We start from the raw sequence: 17,089 nt of genomic DNA on the forward strand, positions 1-17,089 counted from the left end.
CAGGCAGCCTAGGCAGCTGAGGGGGGCAGCCACCATTGAGGCCCAGGAGGGGCAGTTCTGTGTCCCCTAGATCACTCTTGGCACAGTTGGACCCAACCAAGCAGGGCCTGACGTGTATGGGAGGGACTCCGGGATGTGATCCTCCCCAGGAACCCCAGAGGCAAAAAGTATACCTGTGCCGCCTCCGAATGGCGCCCCCTCCTGCCCAATGGCCCTTCTCACACTTTCTTCCTCCAGGGTAACAACGATGACCTGATCCTCTCCTGCTGCCTCCACTACTGCAAAGACAAGGCTAAGGACTTCATGCCCACCAACAAAGGTACAGCTTTGCCTCTGCCTCAGGATCATCCACCCCCATGCCCTACCATCCTCAGCCCTAGGAAAGGGTTCCTCCACCACCAACTCTGGCCTGGGAAGTTTGATAAATCAGAGGTCAGGTTTGATGCAAGCCTGAGGCCAGACTCTGGAAATCCAACTTCCCTGTCACAGCTTCCCCCACTCCCCGGTGGACCCTGGGCCAACTAGGGGTGGACCTAGCCCAGGAAGCAAGGCTCTAGGCAGGGAGCTTTCCCACTCGGCATGGATCCATTTCCTTTCTTGGGTCCTCAGTGAGTTCTCTGACAGCAAGAATGTCTTTATGATTCAGTGTAGCTTATTCTGGCCATGGTCTCCTGAGCCCAGCCCTCTGCAGCTCTGAGAGGACAGTCCCCAGTGGTCCCTGGGGCCCACCTCCCTTTTCTTGGCCGTGTTCACACTCTCAGTTCATCCCTGAATGTTTGCCCTCTGTCAGGCCGGTGACGGAAGTACTTCCCTAGTGAGTAGTGGGCCTTCTCTTCCTGTCTCGGTGTCATATGCCATCACACTTTGGGGGCAGGTGACAGCTTGAGGACTGAGCCCTCAGCCCAATTTTCAAGACCTCTTTGGTGACTGGAGTCCTGTCTTTGGCCCAAAGACCCACCTTGGGATGCTTTTCCAGGGGCTTGAGCACCTCATTCTCAACCCAGAATGCTTTCCTGCATGGCCCCTCGGAGTCAGCAAGGCTCAGGTGTTTTCTGCTCCTGGCTTCCAGGGGTCTGATGTTTCCTCCTAGGATGTCCTAGCTCCGTGTCGTCTACAGACTTGGTCATTCTTACCACTTGGTGTCTGTCTATGTATAGGTAACTACATCCTGTCCTTTTCCTTTAGCTGTTGTTGCTCATCTCCCTTCCCTGCTCAGTTTCCTACCCTGGCTTCCAGACTAGTCGGGGCACTGTCTTCTCCCCTGCTGCTCCTACCCGAGTCTCTGCACCAGGGGCTGGTAATGAACCCACAGGTGCTGTTCAGAGGGGTCCTGCCATGTGGCTTGTACATTCTGGCCCTCAGAGCCAGACCTGGAGCAGTGAAGTGATAAAAAGGAGTCCTGGCTGAACCAAACGGGGGAGCTTGTGTTCTGCTCCCAGGCAGCTTCCTAGAGGGGCACCTTCTGAGAGAGAGGTAGGCAGGACTGCAGGCCTTGTTGGGAAGTGTAGTTCAGATACTGCTGCGGCCCCACCCAGCCTCAGAGCTGTTTCTTTCTCAGCAGAGACAAATTTTGGCTTTCACCCTACTAGTCTCTCCACCCCCCACACACACTTCACCCTAAACAGCCTACAGGAACCCTTTGCCATCCTGGGGACCGCCCCTATCAGAATTACATCAGCAACGGCTAGTGTAATCAAACCCCATTTGTCAGTGTGAATTCTTAGCAGATTAACTTGTCAGATTCACAGAGAAACCGTCACTAAATGTTTATGTGTAAACGATGTTGAATTTTAAAATCATGTGGATTATGGCGGATGGGGCCTGACAAGATGACAGTCTCTGGTTTCTAACAAAGTGAAGTTACCAGTGTCAAAACAGAGGATGTTTATTGTTAAAAATGTCTGAAAGTATCCACAGAAACCCCTGCAGACCCCTGCCAGCAACGCAGGGCCTTAGTCAACTGACCTCAGGTCTGGGACTCTCTTGGTCCGAGCCCCAGGGCAGGAGCGGTGGGGCTGCCCTGAGCAGCCAGCTGGGAACCCCACATTAGCACAGGCCAGCACCACCACGCCAGAGGGCCCAGGCCCAGGCAGTTGAGCTCCAGCTCCAGGCCTCCTCTCTGCTCAGGCGGCCATCCTCTCCCCATCTGCCCACCGCAGCCCCTCACCTCCCACCCCTCCTCCTTCCACCTCTCCCCTCTGCTCACCAGCGTCCTCAGCCTCTCCCTCCCTCTTCCCCCAAACTCCTCCCAGGCTGACGGCCAGTTCTCAGCCTCCCTGCCTGGAGCTGGCAAGCCTGAAACCGTTCAGGTCTGACCTGGACATTTGCGATTGCCCAGCCCCGCCAGCCCCCCGCAGTCAGCAAGCCCCGCAGGACATTTCCTGTGCCTCACTGTCTGCCGGACCTCCGTCAGGAAATACCCAGCCTGGGACTGAGGGGTGGGCCTGCCACCAAGCGGCCTGCCCAGGGGTGGGGATGTCACTTGTGTGGGTACTTGGCCCTGGTTGAATCTCCCCAGTACATTAAGAGGTTAGGAAATTAGGGGAAGAGAGGTAGTGGAAGACGTCTTGCTAAGAGGTCATCTAAAAAGAACAAAGGCTGCCTGTGCTGATATAGAAAGAGCTTTAAAATATGTAAAATTTGAATAAAGTAAATATGGCTAGTATGATTATAATGTAGGAAAAAAGCTTATGTAACAAGTATACGTACTCACATGTGCATAAAGAAATCCGAAAGCACGCACAGATCGAGCCCTCGGGAGCAAGACAGAGACACATGAAGGGAGACAGCTGGATGGATGACTGTGACTTTTCCTTTCCTTTGTCCTCTTCTCTACTGTTCAAGGTTCTCACCATTTACGTGGATTACTTTCATGTAATGGAGGAAATCATTGGACTCTAGTTCAGGGCCACCTTGGCCGTGGCTCTGCCAGGGACCCTGGCCCTCCTTTCCTTAGAGCTCTCCTAAACTAACCCCTCTTCTCACATCTGGGAGCCTGGATACACTGTGGATTCCATCTTGAGTTTTCTACCTCTTAATACGTAAAGCATTGGCCCACCACCCTTGGAGGGAGAGGATGTGCAAAAAGAGAGTAGTAATTGTGAGTCCAGGACCAGCCATACAGTCAGAAGGAGTAGAAGGAAAGGGGCTCCTTCTACCCCTTCAGTTCAGCATCCTGGGAGAAGGGTCTGTGGAGACCAGTGGCTCAGGCAGATCTCTAGGCAGGAGGCAACACAGCCCTGTGCTGGAGGCGGGGGTCTGAAGCACAAGGCCAGCGCTGGCCCAGCATGGTCCTCTCTAAGCCTATAGGGGAGGGGTACCCTCAGCTGATTGCGTGAGGGAAAGACTTACAGAAGGGCCAGGAAATGACCGTCCCTGACCCCTACGGGACCACATCCCCCCACCCCCCACCCCAACCTCCAGAGAGAGGAGAGGCAGCCTGTGCCTCTGCCTCCTGCCCTCATTGAAGTCCTTCTGCTCTCTCCTGCCTACAGAGGAGCCAATCCGGCTACTGCGGGAGGTGGTGCTGTTGACAGATGACCGCAACCTGCGTGTGAAGGCACTGACGAGGAATGTGCCTGTGCGGGACATCCCGGCCTTCCTCACGTGGGCCCAGGTGGGCTGAGAGGGCCGCATCGGGGTCTCCCCCCGGAACCATTCCTGAGAGGCCACCAGGCGCCCAGTGTAGCAACGAAGATGCCCACGTGCCTGAGCCACCAATCCACCCAGACAATAAACCATCCTCTTCCAACCCACGCCGTGGCCGTGCTGTGGGGGAGCTGCTCCTCACAGAGCCCCTCCTGAGGGTCGGGCGGAAGCTGCTGGGACCCTCCTGGGCTGCCAAGATTTAGCAGGGAGGTGGCTGGCTGCAGTGACAGCAGGTGGGTGAGCCAGATAGGCCACCCATGGTCTCAGCCTTTCTCCCTCCCCCTGTCTAGTTCAAGGGCTGGGGGAAGGCCTTCTCAGCACAGGGACTCAGACACTTTCTCAGCTGGAGATAGGGTAGGGGTTGCATTTCCATCGGGTGCAGGCGAAATGATGGGTCCCTTCAATCTTCAGAACCCCTGTCCTGAATGTGTCCCACGAGGCTTTGGTCATGCCATGAAGAGAGTGCCCAGGGTGTGTGTCTCTCTCGGAGGCCTGGATTCCCCTAGGGACCCAGGTTGGGTTCTGGACACTAGATCCCAAACAGCAGCCCTAGGCCCCACCTTTCCTACCCCCTACCCCCAAACACACATCCATCCTGCTGCTCTTCCTGTCCTTATCCATCTGAGTCCGTTACACTTTGCCACTCGTTTCCCCTTGGATGGTCATGGGTCTAGAGGGAGGGTACATATGGTCTCAGGCTCATGCTTCCTGGGTGGCCTTTGCCTGCTCCTCTCCCTCATTGGCCTTCCTTTTGTTCTAGTTCCCATTTCATGAAGTTTCTTCAGACTTTTCTCAGTCCCTCCCCCCCCCTTCTCCCTCCCTCCCTCCCTCTCTCTCTCTCTCTCTCTCTCTCTCTCTCTCTCTCTCTTCTGAATCCTCCCCTTGCCCCCCTTCCCTTTCTGGTGATGCCTCTCACCTCCCTGATCCCCTCAAGTTCTTCACCTCAGGTCCTTGCCATGGGGGTTCCCACTCTGAATCTTCCTCCTCTGGTACCTCCTCTGATACCTCTTCCTTCTCTGTGGCAGGACCCTAATAAAGTGTTCCTGCCCAAACCTTTCTCAGGCCCCTGCGCTCTGAGAAACTTCCAGGCTCCTGCAGCACCGCGTGAGGGTAGGATGGGCCAGTGCCTGAGAGGGGCATTGCCAAGCCTGGAGTTTTCACCCTTTCTAGCTTTGCCCTAGAAGAACTTGACACAGGGGCCTTTTGGCCTTTGAGGTTTTTGTTGCCTCTTAAGCTGGCACCTGTGTCCAAAGCCTCACTCGAGAGGCTTCCTACTGGGAATGGGTTCTCCCAAGCCAGGGACAGGGATGAGAGGAACTTGGAGGAAGACAGGGCCTTGAGGAGCAGCCAGGAGTAAATTTTGATGGGACCAGAGGGGGAATCCCCCAAAGCTCCCTGTCTGGACTGTACAGCCTGGCCAGAGGATGGGAATGAAGCTGTACCCTCCCTGAGGCCCCAAGATTATACCTGAATAAGGGGGTACTGTGCAGGAGAGCCACCAGTGGTTCAGGGGGATGAGTGCCCAGAGCCTCAGAAGACGGACTCTTTGGGGTACAGGGTCCTGGCCTCTCCTTTGAGATCCTCTCCCCTGGATGAAGGCCAATGACTGGGTGGGTGGGAGACCTGTCTCTCCTTTCTGCCCCATTTGCAGCACTGGTTTTGTTTCCCTTAATAAATTTTTAGTTATGAACATGCCTGACCTCTTGCCCATCTGTCTCTGGGATCGGGGAGGGAAGAAGGCGCAAGTTTCTCTCTGCACCTGTATGAGGGGGTGTGTCTGGCCCCTCCACCCACCCAGGTCCTTGTGCAGGGCAGAAGAGAGGAGCGGGGTCCAGGGTCCTTGGTTACTGCTTTATTGCTGTTTGGTTCGAGTATAGAAAATGGAAGCGGCTCTGGAAGAGCCTGTGTACAAGGTAGGAAATATACAAACTGGGGAGGAGGGAGCTAAAGAGACCACGTTCCAGCCCAGCCCAGCCTGGGCTCGAGGTGGGGGGCCGCCCGGGGCGCATGCAATAAATATGGTCCGGGCCCCAGGGGAGGGGGGAGGACACCGCGGGAGTGGGAGACCGGTAGGCCAGGGCTGTCTCAGCCCTCCGACTCCAGAGGGAGGGAAGGGTTGGCCCTGGGGCTAGTGCCACTTGTGCAAAATGAGGAACTTCACATTATCAGTCCCGGGGCGGGCGGGAGCGGGGGGGGGGCGGAGGGGGGCCCTCCGGCCGGCTCAGTCCCCTCCCCACTCCCCAACTCTGCCCGACGCTCCGACCCCAGCAGGGAGATTCACAGTGAGAATGGGTGTGGTCGCAAGGGCCGGAGGTAGGGCTGGGAGCGCCCCATCAGTGACACCCCTCCCTCCAAGAGCAGCGCGGAGCCAGGGGAGGGGGCCAACGAACCACAGGAAGAGGCGGAGAAGGGCCGGGGGTCTCCTTTGGTCAAAGCTGATATCAAAAATATAAATCTCCCTTCCCCCATCCCACCCCCGTCCCGGGGTTTCACCCCCCACCCCAACCCCCGGGCTAAGGCACAAAGCAGTGAGGCCAGGTGGGGCCGCCGCCACCGCGGCGACGCTGCCGCTGCTACTACAGTTGTCCGGCGCGGTGTGCCTGCTCGCGGCTGCCGCCGCCGCTCCCTGGGGCCACGGGCCGGGGCCACGCGGCGGCGGCAAGTCGGGCCGGCATGAGGCGCTCTAGGTCGGGGAAAAACGGTCGATGGTCCGGCCGTCGGGTCCGGCGGCCAGGTGCGCTCCCTGGCTCAGCACCTCGGCCGCCTTGTCGGGGCTGAGGCCCAGCTCCGCGGTGAACTTAGCCAGCGGGTAGAGGCTCTCCAGCGCCACCTTGGGGTCGTGCAGGAAGTGCGTGGTCTGCGCCAGCAGCTCGGCCGCGGCTGCCTTGTCCTGCTGCTTCAGGCTCAGCTGTTCGGCCGTGAGGCGGGCCACAGCAAAGACGCCCTCGGGAAAGTCGAGCTTGCCCTTGCCGTCGGGGCCGGGGACGCCGGGTAGCCCCCCCAGACCCGCCAGCGCCCCGGCTGCGCCTGCCGCGCCACCCACGGCGTGCATTTTCATGTGGCTGATGAGGTTGCGTTGCTGTGCGAACTTGCCGCCGCACACCTGGCACTCATAGGGCTTCTCGCCCGAGTGGATGCGCATGTGCTCCGTCAGGCGGTACTGGCGCGTGAAGCGCATGCCGCACGCGTCGCACGCGAAGGGTTTGAGGCCCAGGTGGCTGCGCATGTGGCGCGTCATGGTCCCGCGTTGCGTGAACTTCTTCCCGCAGATGGTGCATGGATAGGGCCGGGTCAGCCAGTGCGTCTTCTCGTGCTGCCGCAGCGTGGCCGGGTCCTTGTAGCTCTTGTCGCACGACGCGCAGCGGTAAGGCCGCAGCAGCTCGCCCAGGCCGCCCGGAGCCCCAGCGACCTTGTCCCCACTGCCTCCAAAAGGGGGCCCCAAGCCGGCGGCCCCCGCCGCTACCTCAGCCGCCTCGGCCCTGCCGTACAGCGCTTCCTCCTCCTCCACGTGAGCTTCCACGTGCGCATTCAGCTGCTCCGAGCTGGGGAAGCCCTTGCCGCACGGAATGCACACGTACAGGTTGTCACCGAAGCTCTCAGGCTCGCCATAGGCCAGGTGCGGGCATGGGTAGCCCTCGAGGTGGCCGCCGGGCGGGCTGGGGTCCTCGCTGCTGCCCGTCTCCTCGCTGCTGCTCTTGTAGTCGTCGCCGTCGCCGCCCGCGCCTGGCCCGTCCAAGCTGCCCTGGTAGCGCGGCGGCGCCAGGCCCAGTGGGGGTACCCCGGGCGAAGCGGCCGGGTCCCCGCCGCGCTCCTCGCAGCGCTCGCTGGGGGAGCCGCGCTCCCGGCCCAGCTCGTCGCCGTAGCTGCCCAGGCCTGGCTCGTGCTTCATCCAGCGATAGAGAAGGCTGGGTCCGTCGGGGCGGCCCGGGGGCTCGGGTCCCGGGCTGCCGCCGCCGCCACGGAACGGGTCCGGAGGCGGTACAGCCTCCTCCAGCTTCTGGAAGGGCAGCGGCGGCAGCGGTGGCAGGGCGAGCGGTGGCTCTTTGTAGGCTGCGGGGCCGGCGCTGGGAGGACTGTCTGGGCGCGGGGGCAGTTCGCGCTCGCCCGGCGGCCGCTCTGGAGGCGCGGAGCCCGGCGGGCTTTTCTTGGACAGGTCCAGGCCGCAGAGCGGGGAGCAGCGGCGCTCCGGAGCGCAGAGCGCCGAGGCCGGGCCGGGGCCCGAGGCGTACAGCTCTGCGCAGTGCGTGTTCACTGCGGCCTCGGGGCCCGAAGACGGCTCGGCGGCGGGTGGCGGCGGAGGCCCGGCTGGGGACGAGTAGCAGGCCTGGATGACGGGCGTGGCGGCCCGAAGGCCACGGCCCGGCCTCCCGTAGGGTGCATAACCGCCGCCGCCGCCCCCGCCGCCCCGCAGGTGGCAGTACTTGCCGTGGCGCTTGAGGCGCTTTTTGCACAACGCCACGAGGTCGGGGATCTGCAGGTAGCTGGCGGCGGCCAGCACGGCGCCCAGGCTCGGCTCAGCCCCCGGGGCCACGGCCGCTGCCGCCGCTGCCTCTGCGCCATCAGCCAGGCGGCCGGTGTAGATGAAGTCCAGCACCAGACGGAACACCGCCGGGCTCACCATGTCATGGTCCAGGTTGAGCAGGTTGTCATGCACCACCAGGGACTTGAGGTAGGCGCTGCTGGCCGCCAGCACGTTCTTGTGCGCGCGGAAGAGGGCGTTCTGCACCACGATGATCACGTCGCACAAGAAGCCCTTGGTGCGCTGGTTGTTGAGCTGCAGCAGCAGCTGCCTCGAGTGGCCCGGCGCCTCCATCGTGTCCAGCATCGTCTGCCCAGCACACTCTCCTGCAGGGACACACAGCAGCCGGGTCAGAGCCTCACGGAGCCCCCGCTGCCTGTATCCAGCTGGGCACTTCTCCCCCACCCCCCACCCCCCACCAACTTCCCCTTCCCCTTCCCCTCAGCTAGGCAGGGGCATCGAGCACCGCGGCCTGGGCACTAGCAGAGGATCGGCGGCCTCCTAGTGTGGAAGCCTGGGCCGGTGGCCTGGACCAGAAGAAGGCGTAGGAGAGTGGCTGGTGGAGAGGGGGCCAGACTGGCCTGCACGCCCAGACCCGGAGGCCACCGGGCCCAGGGGCTGGGTCCTGGGGACTTCCGAGGAGAAAACTGTTTGGGGGAAGTGACCCCTTCGGAGACAGTTACCCGATTTGAGGAAAATGTCCGCTTCAGGAAAAGTCATTCAGGGCCGAGAAGTTTGCCCAACTGGGATATTAGGGAGCCGAGTAAAAAGCGCCTCCCGCCTCGGGAGAAGTTGCCCCAGCTGGGGGAAGTGATCCAGTGGAGGGGAGCGCGGTGCCCGCCGTGGCGCCGCCCTGCCTGGGGGCTGTCAGGCCCTCAGTTGGGGCCGGGGCGCGGCCGCGGCGCGGGGAGCGGAGGCAGAGGCTGCCGTGGCGGGCAGAGCACGAAGGCCGGCCCCGGCGCGGGGAGGGCGTTATATCGGGGCAGGAGGCTGAGGCAGGAAGCAGGTGGGGGGGAGGGGGGAGCCACGCAGCTCCCAGGGGAGGGAGGGGGCAGCGCCCCGGGCGGGCACGGCGCACAGCCGGCTGCGGCCCTGACCCCGGCCTGCGCCCCACCCGCGTCCCGGCCCCGGCCTCGGCCTCAGCTCTGCATTCGCGGACCCGCGCCTCCCTCCCCAGCTCCCTTCGGCCCCTTCTCCGCGGGAACTCCGCCGCCCCAAACTTGGGGAAAAGTTTCCTAACTTCAGACAGGCCGGGAGAAGCGCGCCAGCCCCAGTTCCTCGACTCTCAGCTTTTCCTCTCGGCCCCCAATTTCGGCAGCCAGGCGGCCCTGGGGCCTGGGCCGAGCCCTGAACTCCCCTGCCCGCTCGATCGTCTGCCCACCCTGTTCCCCGCCTGGCCCGCAGGGCCTCGCGGCCCGTTACCTGCGGCCGCTGCCCGACCCGGCTTCCCTCCCCGTGGCGGTGGCAGCTCCTAGCCGGCGCCCCACCCGCCCCGCTGCCAGGCGCCGAGCTGTGCCAGGGCAGCGCCCCTGCCAGCCCCGCCCGCCAGCTCCCCTTCCCTTCCCTTCGCCTCTCCAGCCCATGTGCGGGCAGAGTCGGCCCCGGGCCGCTGACCCCGCCGTGAACCCGGCGCAGAGCAGCAGCCCGGCGGTCCTGAGTCCTCTAGGGGCGACACCCGGAGTCCTGAACGCCAGCCGCGTTGGGGCTCCCGCGCCGGAGGATGCGCCCGAGGCGGCCAGCGCGTGAGGACCGGGCTGTCCGGGTCCCCTGTCCCTCCCGGCCCCGAGTCTGAGGACCCACCTGGGGGGCATGTCGGAAGCCCCGGGCCCGGCTGCCGGCGGATCCAGGGGGGACGTGGCTGCGCTGCGCTGCCCTCCGCCCGCCGGGCCCCCGGTCGGTCTGTCCTGATGGTCCGTCCTCCCCGCGTCCTGGTCGCGTCTCAGCCCCGCCGCGCTTTCCGCACACTCTTATCTGGGGCGGCCCGGGCCAGCTCGCGCTGCTGCAGCTATGGCGCCACCTCGCGGCCGTGCGAGGCTCTGCACGACACAGCCGCCACCTCCCTCCCGTGCACCTGGGTTGCGAAGCTGTACCGGGGAATGAGGTCTACTCGCAGGTTCACCCCCCAGATGTGCCCACGTGAGAACCCAGGCTCCAGAACTTAGAGCCCCCACAAACTCTGGGGTTTTGAGCTAAACGCTCCCATGTACATTGCCTCGGCTTGGAGAAGTCCTGCCCACATGGAGGGGACACTGGTGACAGTAGATTGGGGGGGGGGGGGGGAGGGCGCGGTTATAGAAGTCCTAAGACAAAAGAAGGTAGACAAGATCTTCGGAGGTTCTCCTGACACATTCCTGGATGGGACTGTCCATTTATACCCACCCCACCCCCCAACACACCCACCTTCACTCAGCCACATGAGTTAGGTACACACAGACAGAATAAACCTATTTGCACCCAGACCCTCTCCAGGCACTGACACCTGCGGGCACGCATGTTGGCACAAACACACACCTGCCCCCTTCTTAAGTTCAAGTCCTGGCTCTCTGGGATACTCAGGAGGCCGTCACATAGGGCCCTCCACGAGCCTGGGTAGAGCTAATCAGCTCCCCCTGAACTTGTAGGTTTCTGGAGAGACCCCAGGATATCCGACTGGGAATAGCTGGACAGAGCCTCTTGGTGGTCCCGCAGAATCGACCCCAGCCCCTAGATTCCCCGTGTGAGCCATTTTGAGGGACCTGCTTGCACTTGTCTCCAACACACTAACCCCAAACGTGACAGCAGGGCCGGCAACCGGGGATCCCCGGGCAAAGTTCTGCACCCCACCGAGAAGGCCCGGTTCTTGAGGTGATGCCCCTTCTGGGAGGGAGGAGATCCCGCACTGGCGCGTGGGCACTCGCACGGCTACTCCGGAAGTGGCCCCACGTGGCCCCGCCGCCGCACCGGGCCTGTAAGTGAGTGCCAAGTCTCCACGGCCCCTGCTACGCCTCCTCCCCGCACCTTCTGACCCCTGCCCACACGTGGGGGGTGGGGGCGGTGGGTAGTGGGTCCCGGAGAACGCCTGCAGCTTCTGATTGGCTGCGCCTCTCTCAGCTGTCGCGAGCGAGAGGCTGGGACGCAGAGTTACCATAGTAACCGATGAGGTTCGCCCAGATCGCGTCTCTCTAAGGCCTTGGAGAGCTTAGCAACCGCCTAGGGCCGCTGGGCGGGTGGGTGCCGCGCTTGCCGCCCCTCGCGCGGTCCTCCACCCCCACGCCCCCGCCAGAGTAGTAGCTGAGTCACTCCCTGAGGGGCCGCTAGCGCGGCCACTCGCGGTCCCTGACAGACACTAAGGTCTCGGGCGCCCCCAAGAGGCTCTCTTTCCTTCGCTGCCATCTTCACGGCCTCGGGGCCATGGTCCCCGCCGGTCCTAAAGACTCCCACTGCGTTCTGACTCTGCCCTCACCCTGTTTCTACTCCGTGTTCTGGATTCATTTTATTCCAGTCCTCTCCTCCATCTCCCCACGGTCCCCTCGCTAGGGTTGCAGTGAGCTTCCAAGAATGAAAACGGTAGGTTCCGGAGCTGCCGCCTCTAGGGGAGATGGCCCCCAACATGTTGGCCGAGGGATGGATGTGTTCTGCACTGAGGTGGGGGGAAAAATAAAAAGGTGTATGGAGTGCTGGAGAAAGGCAGAAAGGCTCCTCAGAAAACCACTCTTTAAAGATGGGCTTTGATGGATGAATAGGAGTTCTCCCCCCAGGTAGAAAGGCAGTCCTGGAGAAGAGAACCACAGGGACAAAGGTTGGAGGCAAAAAAAAAAAAAAAAAAAAAAAGCAGGGGGCGGGGGGGGCGGGGATTCCAGGAGGCTAGATTCCAAAGGTTGTGCAGGACCTCTCCTGTAATCTTGAGGGGACCAGATCCTAGCCCCAAAAGGAGCCCCTCAGCCCAGTGTCTCTTTTGTGCAGTGTCCATTGTGCCCACTGTCTTTGATTTTCTTCAACACTCTCCAGGGATCCCCACTCCCTAAGTCAACTCATTGGCTCCATCCCTACCCTCAAGCTCTCCTTACATCTGTATGGGAGGATCTTACAGCCCTGCCACTAGCTTTGCTGTCTTCCTGTGGCCTTCACTCTTCTTCAGTCTTTGACCTTTCCCTCCCTCCCTAGTTTTTACCTACCCTACTAGCCTGGCACTGCTCCCCTGGCCCCCAATCCATCTCCTCCCTCTGAACACATTCACCCTCCAACATTTAGAACTTCCCTCAACTGATGGAGCCAGGATCATACATTTCCCTGTTTTTGTTCAGGGGAATTCTGCCCCACATGGCATAGGCCCTTCCTGTCAACTCATACCTCCAGAAACTCTAACTCCTCCGGAAGTGGTCTTGCCCCTCCACCCTCTGGAGACCTCTCTCTGCCCTCCAAGCTGCTGAGCCCTTGGTCTCCCTCACTCATTATAACCCTCATATGAGCTCTGCCAGTGCCCACAAACGGGTCCTAAATGGGGTCTGCTCGGGGCCAGGCTCTGAAACTGACACCTCCAACCTGCCTTCCTCCCCTCCATTTGCTGAGTCTTCCTCTTCCACTCACCCCCTTCTGCCACCTTTCCCACAGATCCCCCATGGAGGAAACCCTTGCTCAATTTCTGGGGGGTCCAAGCCACTTTCCTCAACTTTTGTGGGATCTCCAGCTCCCGACTGGTACCTGGACAACCCCCCCCCCCGCCCCCCCAATAGGCCTTCCTTTCTAGGCCCAGACTCCTTCTAAAAGCTTCTGAAAGCCCTGGGCTCCTCCACTCTTCTTCCCTCATCTCCCCGACGCCACAGTTCTACATGCTGCCTTAGCCCCTCCTCGGATGTAGCTTCCTCTCCTGTACCTCCTGCCCCAAGGTGACGGCACTGCAGTGGCCATGCGGGGGATAACGCCGCCGCAGAGGGTCATCTTGCGACGCCACAGAGCCGTCGGGTTCAGGAACTGAGGAGTGGGAATGGGGGCTACCCGGAAGGCAGGGCGCTAGGTGGGATTGCACCTCCAGGTGTCCCTGAGTGAATAAAGGAGTAACGGACCGTGGGCCCTCCCTGCACCATCCTCCAGCCGGCCCCCAGCCCGCAGTTCCGGAAAGTTAACCCTTTGTAGGCTGGCACAGGGGCCCGGGCGCCCCCTCCCTGTTCCTGCTTCCGTGCGCCTTCCTCCCCCTCCCAGCTCCCCGTCGCCTTGGTCCCCCCCCCCCAACCCCCCGCCTTGCCACTATAAATAGCCCCTCTTCCCGTTTCCTAAATTCCCTGCTGACGTCTGCAGCGCGTCAGTGTGTAGGAGCCGCGGCCGCATGAATGAGCCGCCGCACGAGTACTACGCGCGCCTATAAAAGCGGCGGCGCCAGCCCGGCTGCAGGAGGCGAGCGGGAGCGGGCGCGACGCGGCCCGACAGGTAAGTGGGACTGACCGGCCGACGGGCTACCGATGGACCGATGTACGGACACGGACGGGAGGGCAATGAGGAGACCGGCAGGCGACAGGTTGGAGGCCCGCTACGGGGTGGGGTTGGGAGCAGGGTGGGGAACGAGGATCCCCACGCAGCTGGTGGAGCCGGCCGGAGGCGTACCCAGAACCCCGTGCAGCAACCTGCCCGCGCCCGGATGAAGACGCAGCCACTTCGGAGGAGCATCGAAGAGAGGACGGACCCCAGAGTCCCCGCGACATTTCCTGGGGCTCCTGCGCCATCCTCCCAAGAAAGTGGGGCGAAGGTGCTGACGCCCCAGGCGAGGCGCCCCCTCCGCCCCCTCCCCGCAGCGCGGTGACTCAGCCTTGCTGTCCCCGGCCGGCTGAGCCGGGCCGCCGGCAAAAGACAGACGCCCACCTTCCCGCCGACCCAGCCACGGCTCTCTCGGGACCCCCACCCCTCATCCAGCCGGGCACCCCCTCCCCGTCCCATCCCGTCGGGCTAGTCCCTTAGCGCCCCCGAATTCCCGCCTCTGCGCGAGGAGCTGTCCTCTCAGGACCAGGCGGGGGCGGGGCCTCAGACGGACTGCCCCGCCCCACCCCCACTGACCCCTCCCCCGCCGCCGGAAGTGCCTCTCCGCAGGGACATATTTGACGTCACAGGGCTTTGACGTCAAGGGCCGCGTGCCTGTCTGCAAGCGCTGGGCCGAGAAAGGCGGGAGACGCGGGGGAGGAAGAGCAGCAGCGCCCCCAGCTGCGGGCGACGGAGGCACCCCCGCCCGGGCAGCGCGCCGGCACCTTGGCTCTAGACTGCTTACTGCCCGGGCCGCCCTCAGTAACAGTCTCCAGTCACGGCCACCGACGCCTGGCCCCGCCCCAGGACCGCGGACCCGGCCACCTGCCGCGCCCCCGGCCCCTCTGTCCCCCAGGGTCCCTCAGCTCTGCGCGCGCTGCCCGCGCCGCCGCTGTCCGCGGTGCTGATCCAGCGCAGGCGCTACGATCCTGCCGTCAGGTCCCTGGTCACCAGAGGCTGCGAGGGCCGGCCGGCTTACACGCACATCGCACAGCCCCCGAGCCAGGTCCCCGTCGCGCGCGCTACCCCCGCTCCCCCCTTCCCCAAAATTATCTGCCCTGACGACTGCCTAACGGGAGCTGCCGCGGTGCCGTCAGCAGCGCGCGCCCCGCCCCCGCGTCTCCAGGGCAACCGTGGCTTTCGATTGTTACTGTGGGAACCGGAGGTAACAGTCTACAGCCATGGTCGCCCCGCAGCACGCCCACGCGCCGCACCGCGCTGGGATCTGCCAGCCCCGGAGGGGGGAGACCAGGAGGAGCAGGAGGAAGCGGGGGCGGCAAGTCAAGATCGGATGTATCTGCCGGGGCGGAGGGAGGTGCGGTTCTGCGGGGCGGGCTACCGTAGGGTATGACTGCTTGCGCATCTACCAAGGCAGAGAAGGCACGGTCTGGGGCGTATGTCTGACCGTCCGCCTCAGTGACCATCCTGTTTTCTTAGCCCAGAGGGTTGCAGCCAGGGGATGGCGAGAGAAGGGGTAGCTCTGAGATTTGTGTTCTTTTTATCTCCTCGGTGGGAGGGAGACTACTGGGACCTGAAGGCCTGGGGACTGAATGGAATAGACGGAGGAAAGTTTTTCTAAATATGCCACAACTTCATTCTTCCAGGACCCCCTCGCTGGGTAGGCAGAAAGCAAGACTAATCCTTGAACTCATTTCCTGATAGAGTCACAGCCTTCCCTCACTCTTCTCCCCACTCGTTCTTCCTCTATTCCGTGTAGGATGATAAGGATTCCCAAGCCTCAGGAAGCCAGTGTGCTTGTAAAGGTAACCCGGTCAGTAAAGCATTGTCTGAATGTATCAGCAGCCTCACCTCAATCTGTGCTGGATTCCAATTTGAGATAGTGACTCAAATTAGCCCTAAAGTGGGGGAGCGAATGTGAGAAGGGCTGAAGTCCTATTGGTCCGGGGAAGTGTGAGGAACGACTTCTTCAAAACCATGCTTATGTCATCTGCCACCACCATCACCACCCACTGCAGGGGTTGACTGATGGGTATTGGGTGCTGGACCTCCCTAGGGACAGTGCTGGGGAGTGGTTAGTGCAACCTAGTCCTGCCGCTCATTAATCAATTTTTTGTTACTTCTCCATACCCCCTCCTTTGCTAAACTACTTTTAAGACAATTGGTGCTGGTCTCATAGCTAGTCAATGCCCACATGTTTCCTTCCTCCCACTCGAGGACCCTGGTCTTAGATTAAAGGTACTTGATTCTGGAATCCAGTGGACATCTGTGGGCAGACTGTAGTGTATGCAGATATGAGCAGTGCACTGGGAAATAGGAGGTCCAACCTGGCTTCATCACCAACTGGTTATTATTTAAGGGGCCGTGTTGTTTCTGAGCCTTGTGCAACATGGGATAATGATCCTTCCTTCTTGGCAGACTTGTGAGGGTCAAATAGGATCACGTGAGTAAAAGCCTTTGGAAACCGCAGAATGCAATTTCAACCTAAAGTATTCTACTGGGCTGCTATGTCTTTGTGAGGGTGTGGTAGCACTGGCAAGACCCCAACACTGGGCACTTAGGCAGAATAACGGGAGGGGAGCACACCTTTCTGAGCAGATCTGGGACTGGGGCTGTTGAGGGGTTCTTTGCTCGGGGACTCTCTCAAGAGCTTTAGGTATCTAAGATGGAGTGAGAGGTAGAAAAGAGAAATGGTAGGGATATTCTGAAAATACCAAGTTGATTGCAATTCTAACCTATCTGGAGAAGATGGTCAGGGGAGGAGAAACCAGACGACTGATAGTACAGTTTTTTAGTATCTTAGAACTCATTGAGTGCACCCCACCCCCAACCTATTTTATGGTAGGAAGGTGAGACCCAGACCACATATAGCCCAACAGTAGTGAGTGGTGGGTGCCCTCTGCTCATCTTCTATGGTGCAGGATAGAAAACAATGACTAGCAAAGGTCAGGAAATGTGAGTTCTGGATCTGAATCCAAGATTGGGTAAGTTACTTAGCTTCTGTGCCTGTTTACTCAGTTGTAAAATTAATAACAGTATCCACCTCAGGAAGTTGTGAGATTAAATTGGGCAACTCAGAAGATTGTGCTTATCACAGTATCCGGCCAGTTAGCACTCAATAAATGATATTCCCTTTTCTGTCCTCTGGACATTTCCCTTAGTTATAAATTGAAACTATTAGAATTATTATTACCTGGAGAGCTTTCTCTCCCTCCCTAGTAGAGTGCATGACAATCACGTGGGTTCCCCCCCAACCACCAATAGCACATATTTACCAGGCTTTTATTCTAAGGCAGTGGTTTTCAAAAGTTGTGTTGCATGGTAATGTCCAGAGAGTTTGCCAAAATGCAGATTCCTGGGTCCCAGTGATTGACTCAGTAGGTCAGGAGCTGGCCCCAGGAATCTAAGTTTTGACATGATTCTGACACAAGTGGTCCACAGAATGTGTGTGTGGTGGGGGGCAATAACCCCTAACAG

At 60.9% G+C, this 17,089-nt stretch overlaps 2 protein-coding genes across 7 annotated transcripts in view; one reads left to right on the forward strand and one right to left on the reverse strand.

Moving 5' to 3' along the window:
* Positions 1–5,338, forward strand: part of SMG6 (SMG6 nonsense mediated mRNA decay factor) — a 226,965-nt gene extending 221,627 nt beyond the window's left edge. For all 5 annotated transcript variants that reach the window (XM_027034657.2, XM_015081364.3, XM_015081366.3 and 2 more), the window contains 2 exons: positions 238–319; positions 3,495–5,338. In XM_027034657.2, the coding sequence (XP_026890458.1) occupies positions 238–319; positions 3,495–3,625 (213 nt within the window). In that variant the 3' untranslated portion in view covers positions 3,626–5,338. The remainder of the gene's footprint in view (positions 1–237; positions 320–3,494) is intronic.
* A 147-nt stretch (positions 5,339–5,485) lies between these two features.
* HIC1 (HIC ZBTB transcriptional repressor 1) lies at positions 5,486–10,130 on the reverse strand. 2 transcript variants are annotated; one of them, XM_027034670.2, is made up of 2 exons: positions 9,968–10,130; positions 5,486–8,493 (listed from the first exon to the last, which is right to left on the reverse strand). In XM_027034670.2, exon 2 carries the CDS (start codon positions 8,471–8,473, stop codon positions 6,332–6,334), a length of 2,142 nt encoding a protein of 713 aa, XP_026890471.1. In that variant the 5' UTR covers positions 8,474–8,493; positions 9,968–10,130; the 3' UTR covers positions 5,486–6,331. The 2 variants fall into 2 exon arrangements, with proteins under 2 accessions (XP_026890471.1, XP_026890469.1); XM_027034668.2 differs by lacking the exon at positions 9,968–10,130 and adding an exon at positions 8,851–9,187.
* Positions 10,131–17,089: the final 6,959 nt, after the last annotated feature.

The sequence above is a fragment of the Acinonyx jubatus genome, chromosome E1 (genome assembly GCF_027475565.1).
Source record: "Acinonyx jubatus isolate Ajub_Pintada_27869175 chromosome E1, VMU_Ajub_asm_v1.0, whole genome shotgun sequence".
NCBI lineage: Eukaryota > Metazoa > Chordata > Mammalia > Carnivora > Felidae > Acinonyx > Acinonyx jubatus.

Coding starts and splice junctions, on each gene's coding strand:
- HIC1 (XM_027034668.2), bottom strand. CDS start 8,887: ATGACTTTTCCTGAAGCGGACATTTTCCTCAAATCGG. Junction 8,494..8,850: donor GGACATTTTCCTCAAATCGG/GTAACTGTCTCC, acceptor GTGTCCCTGCAG/GAGAGTGTGCTGGGCAGACG.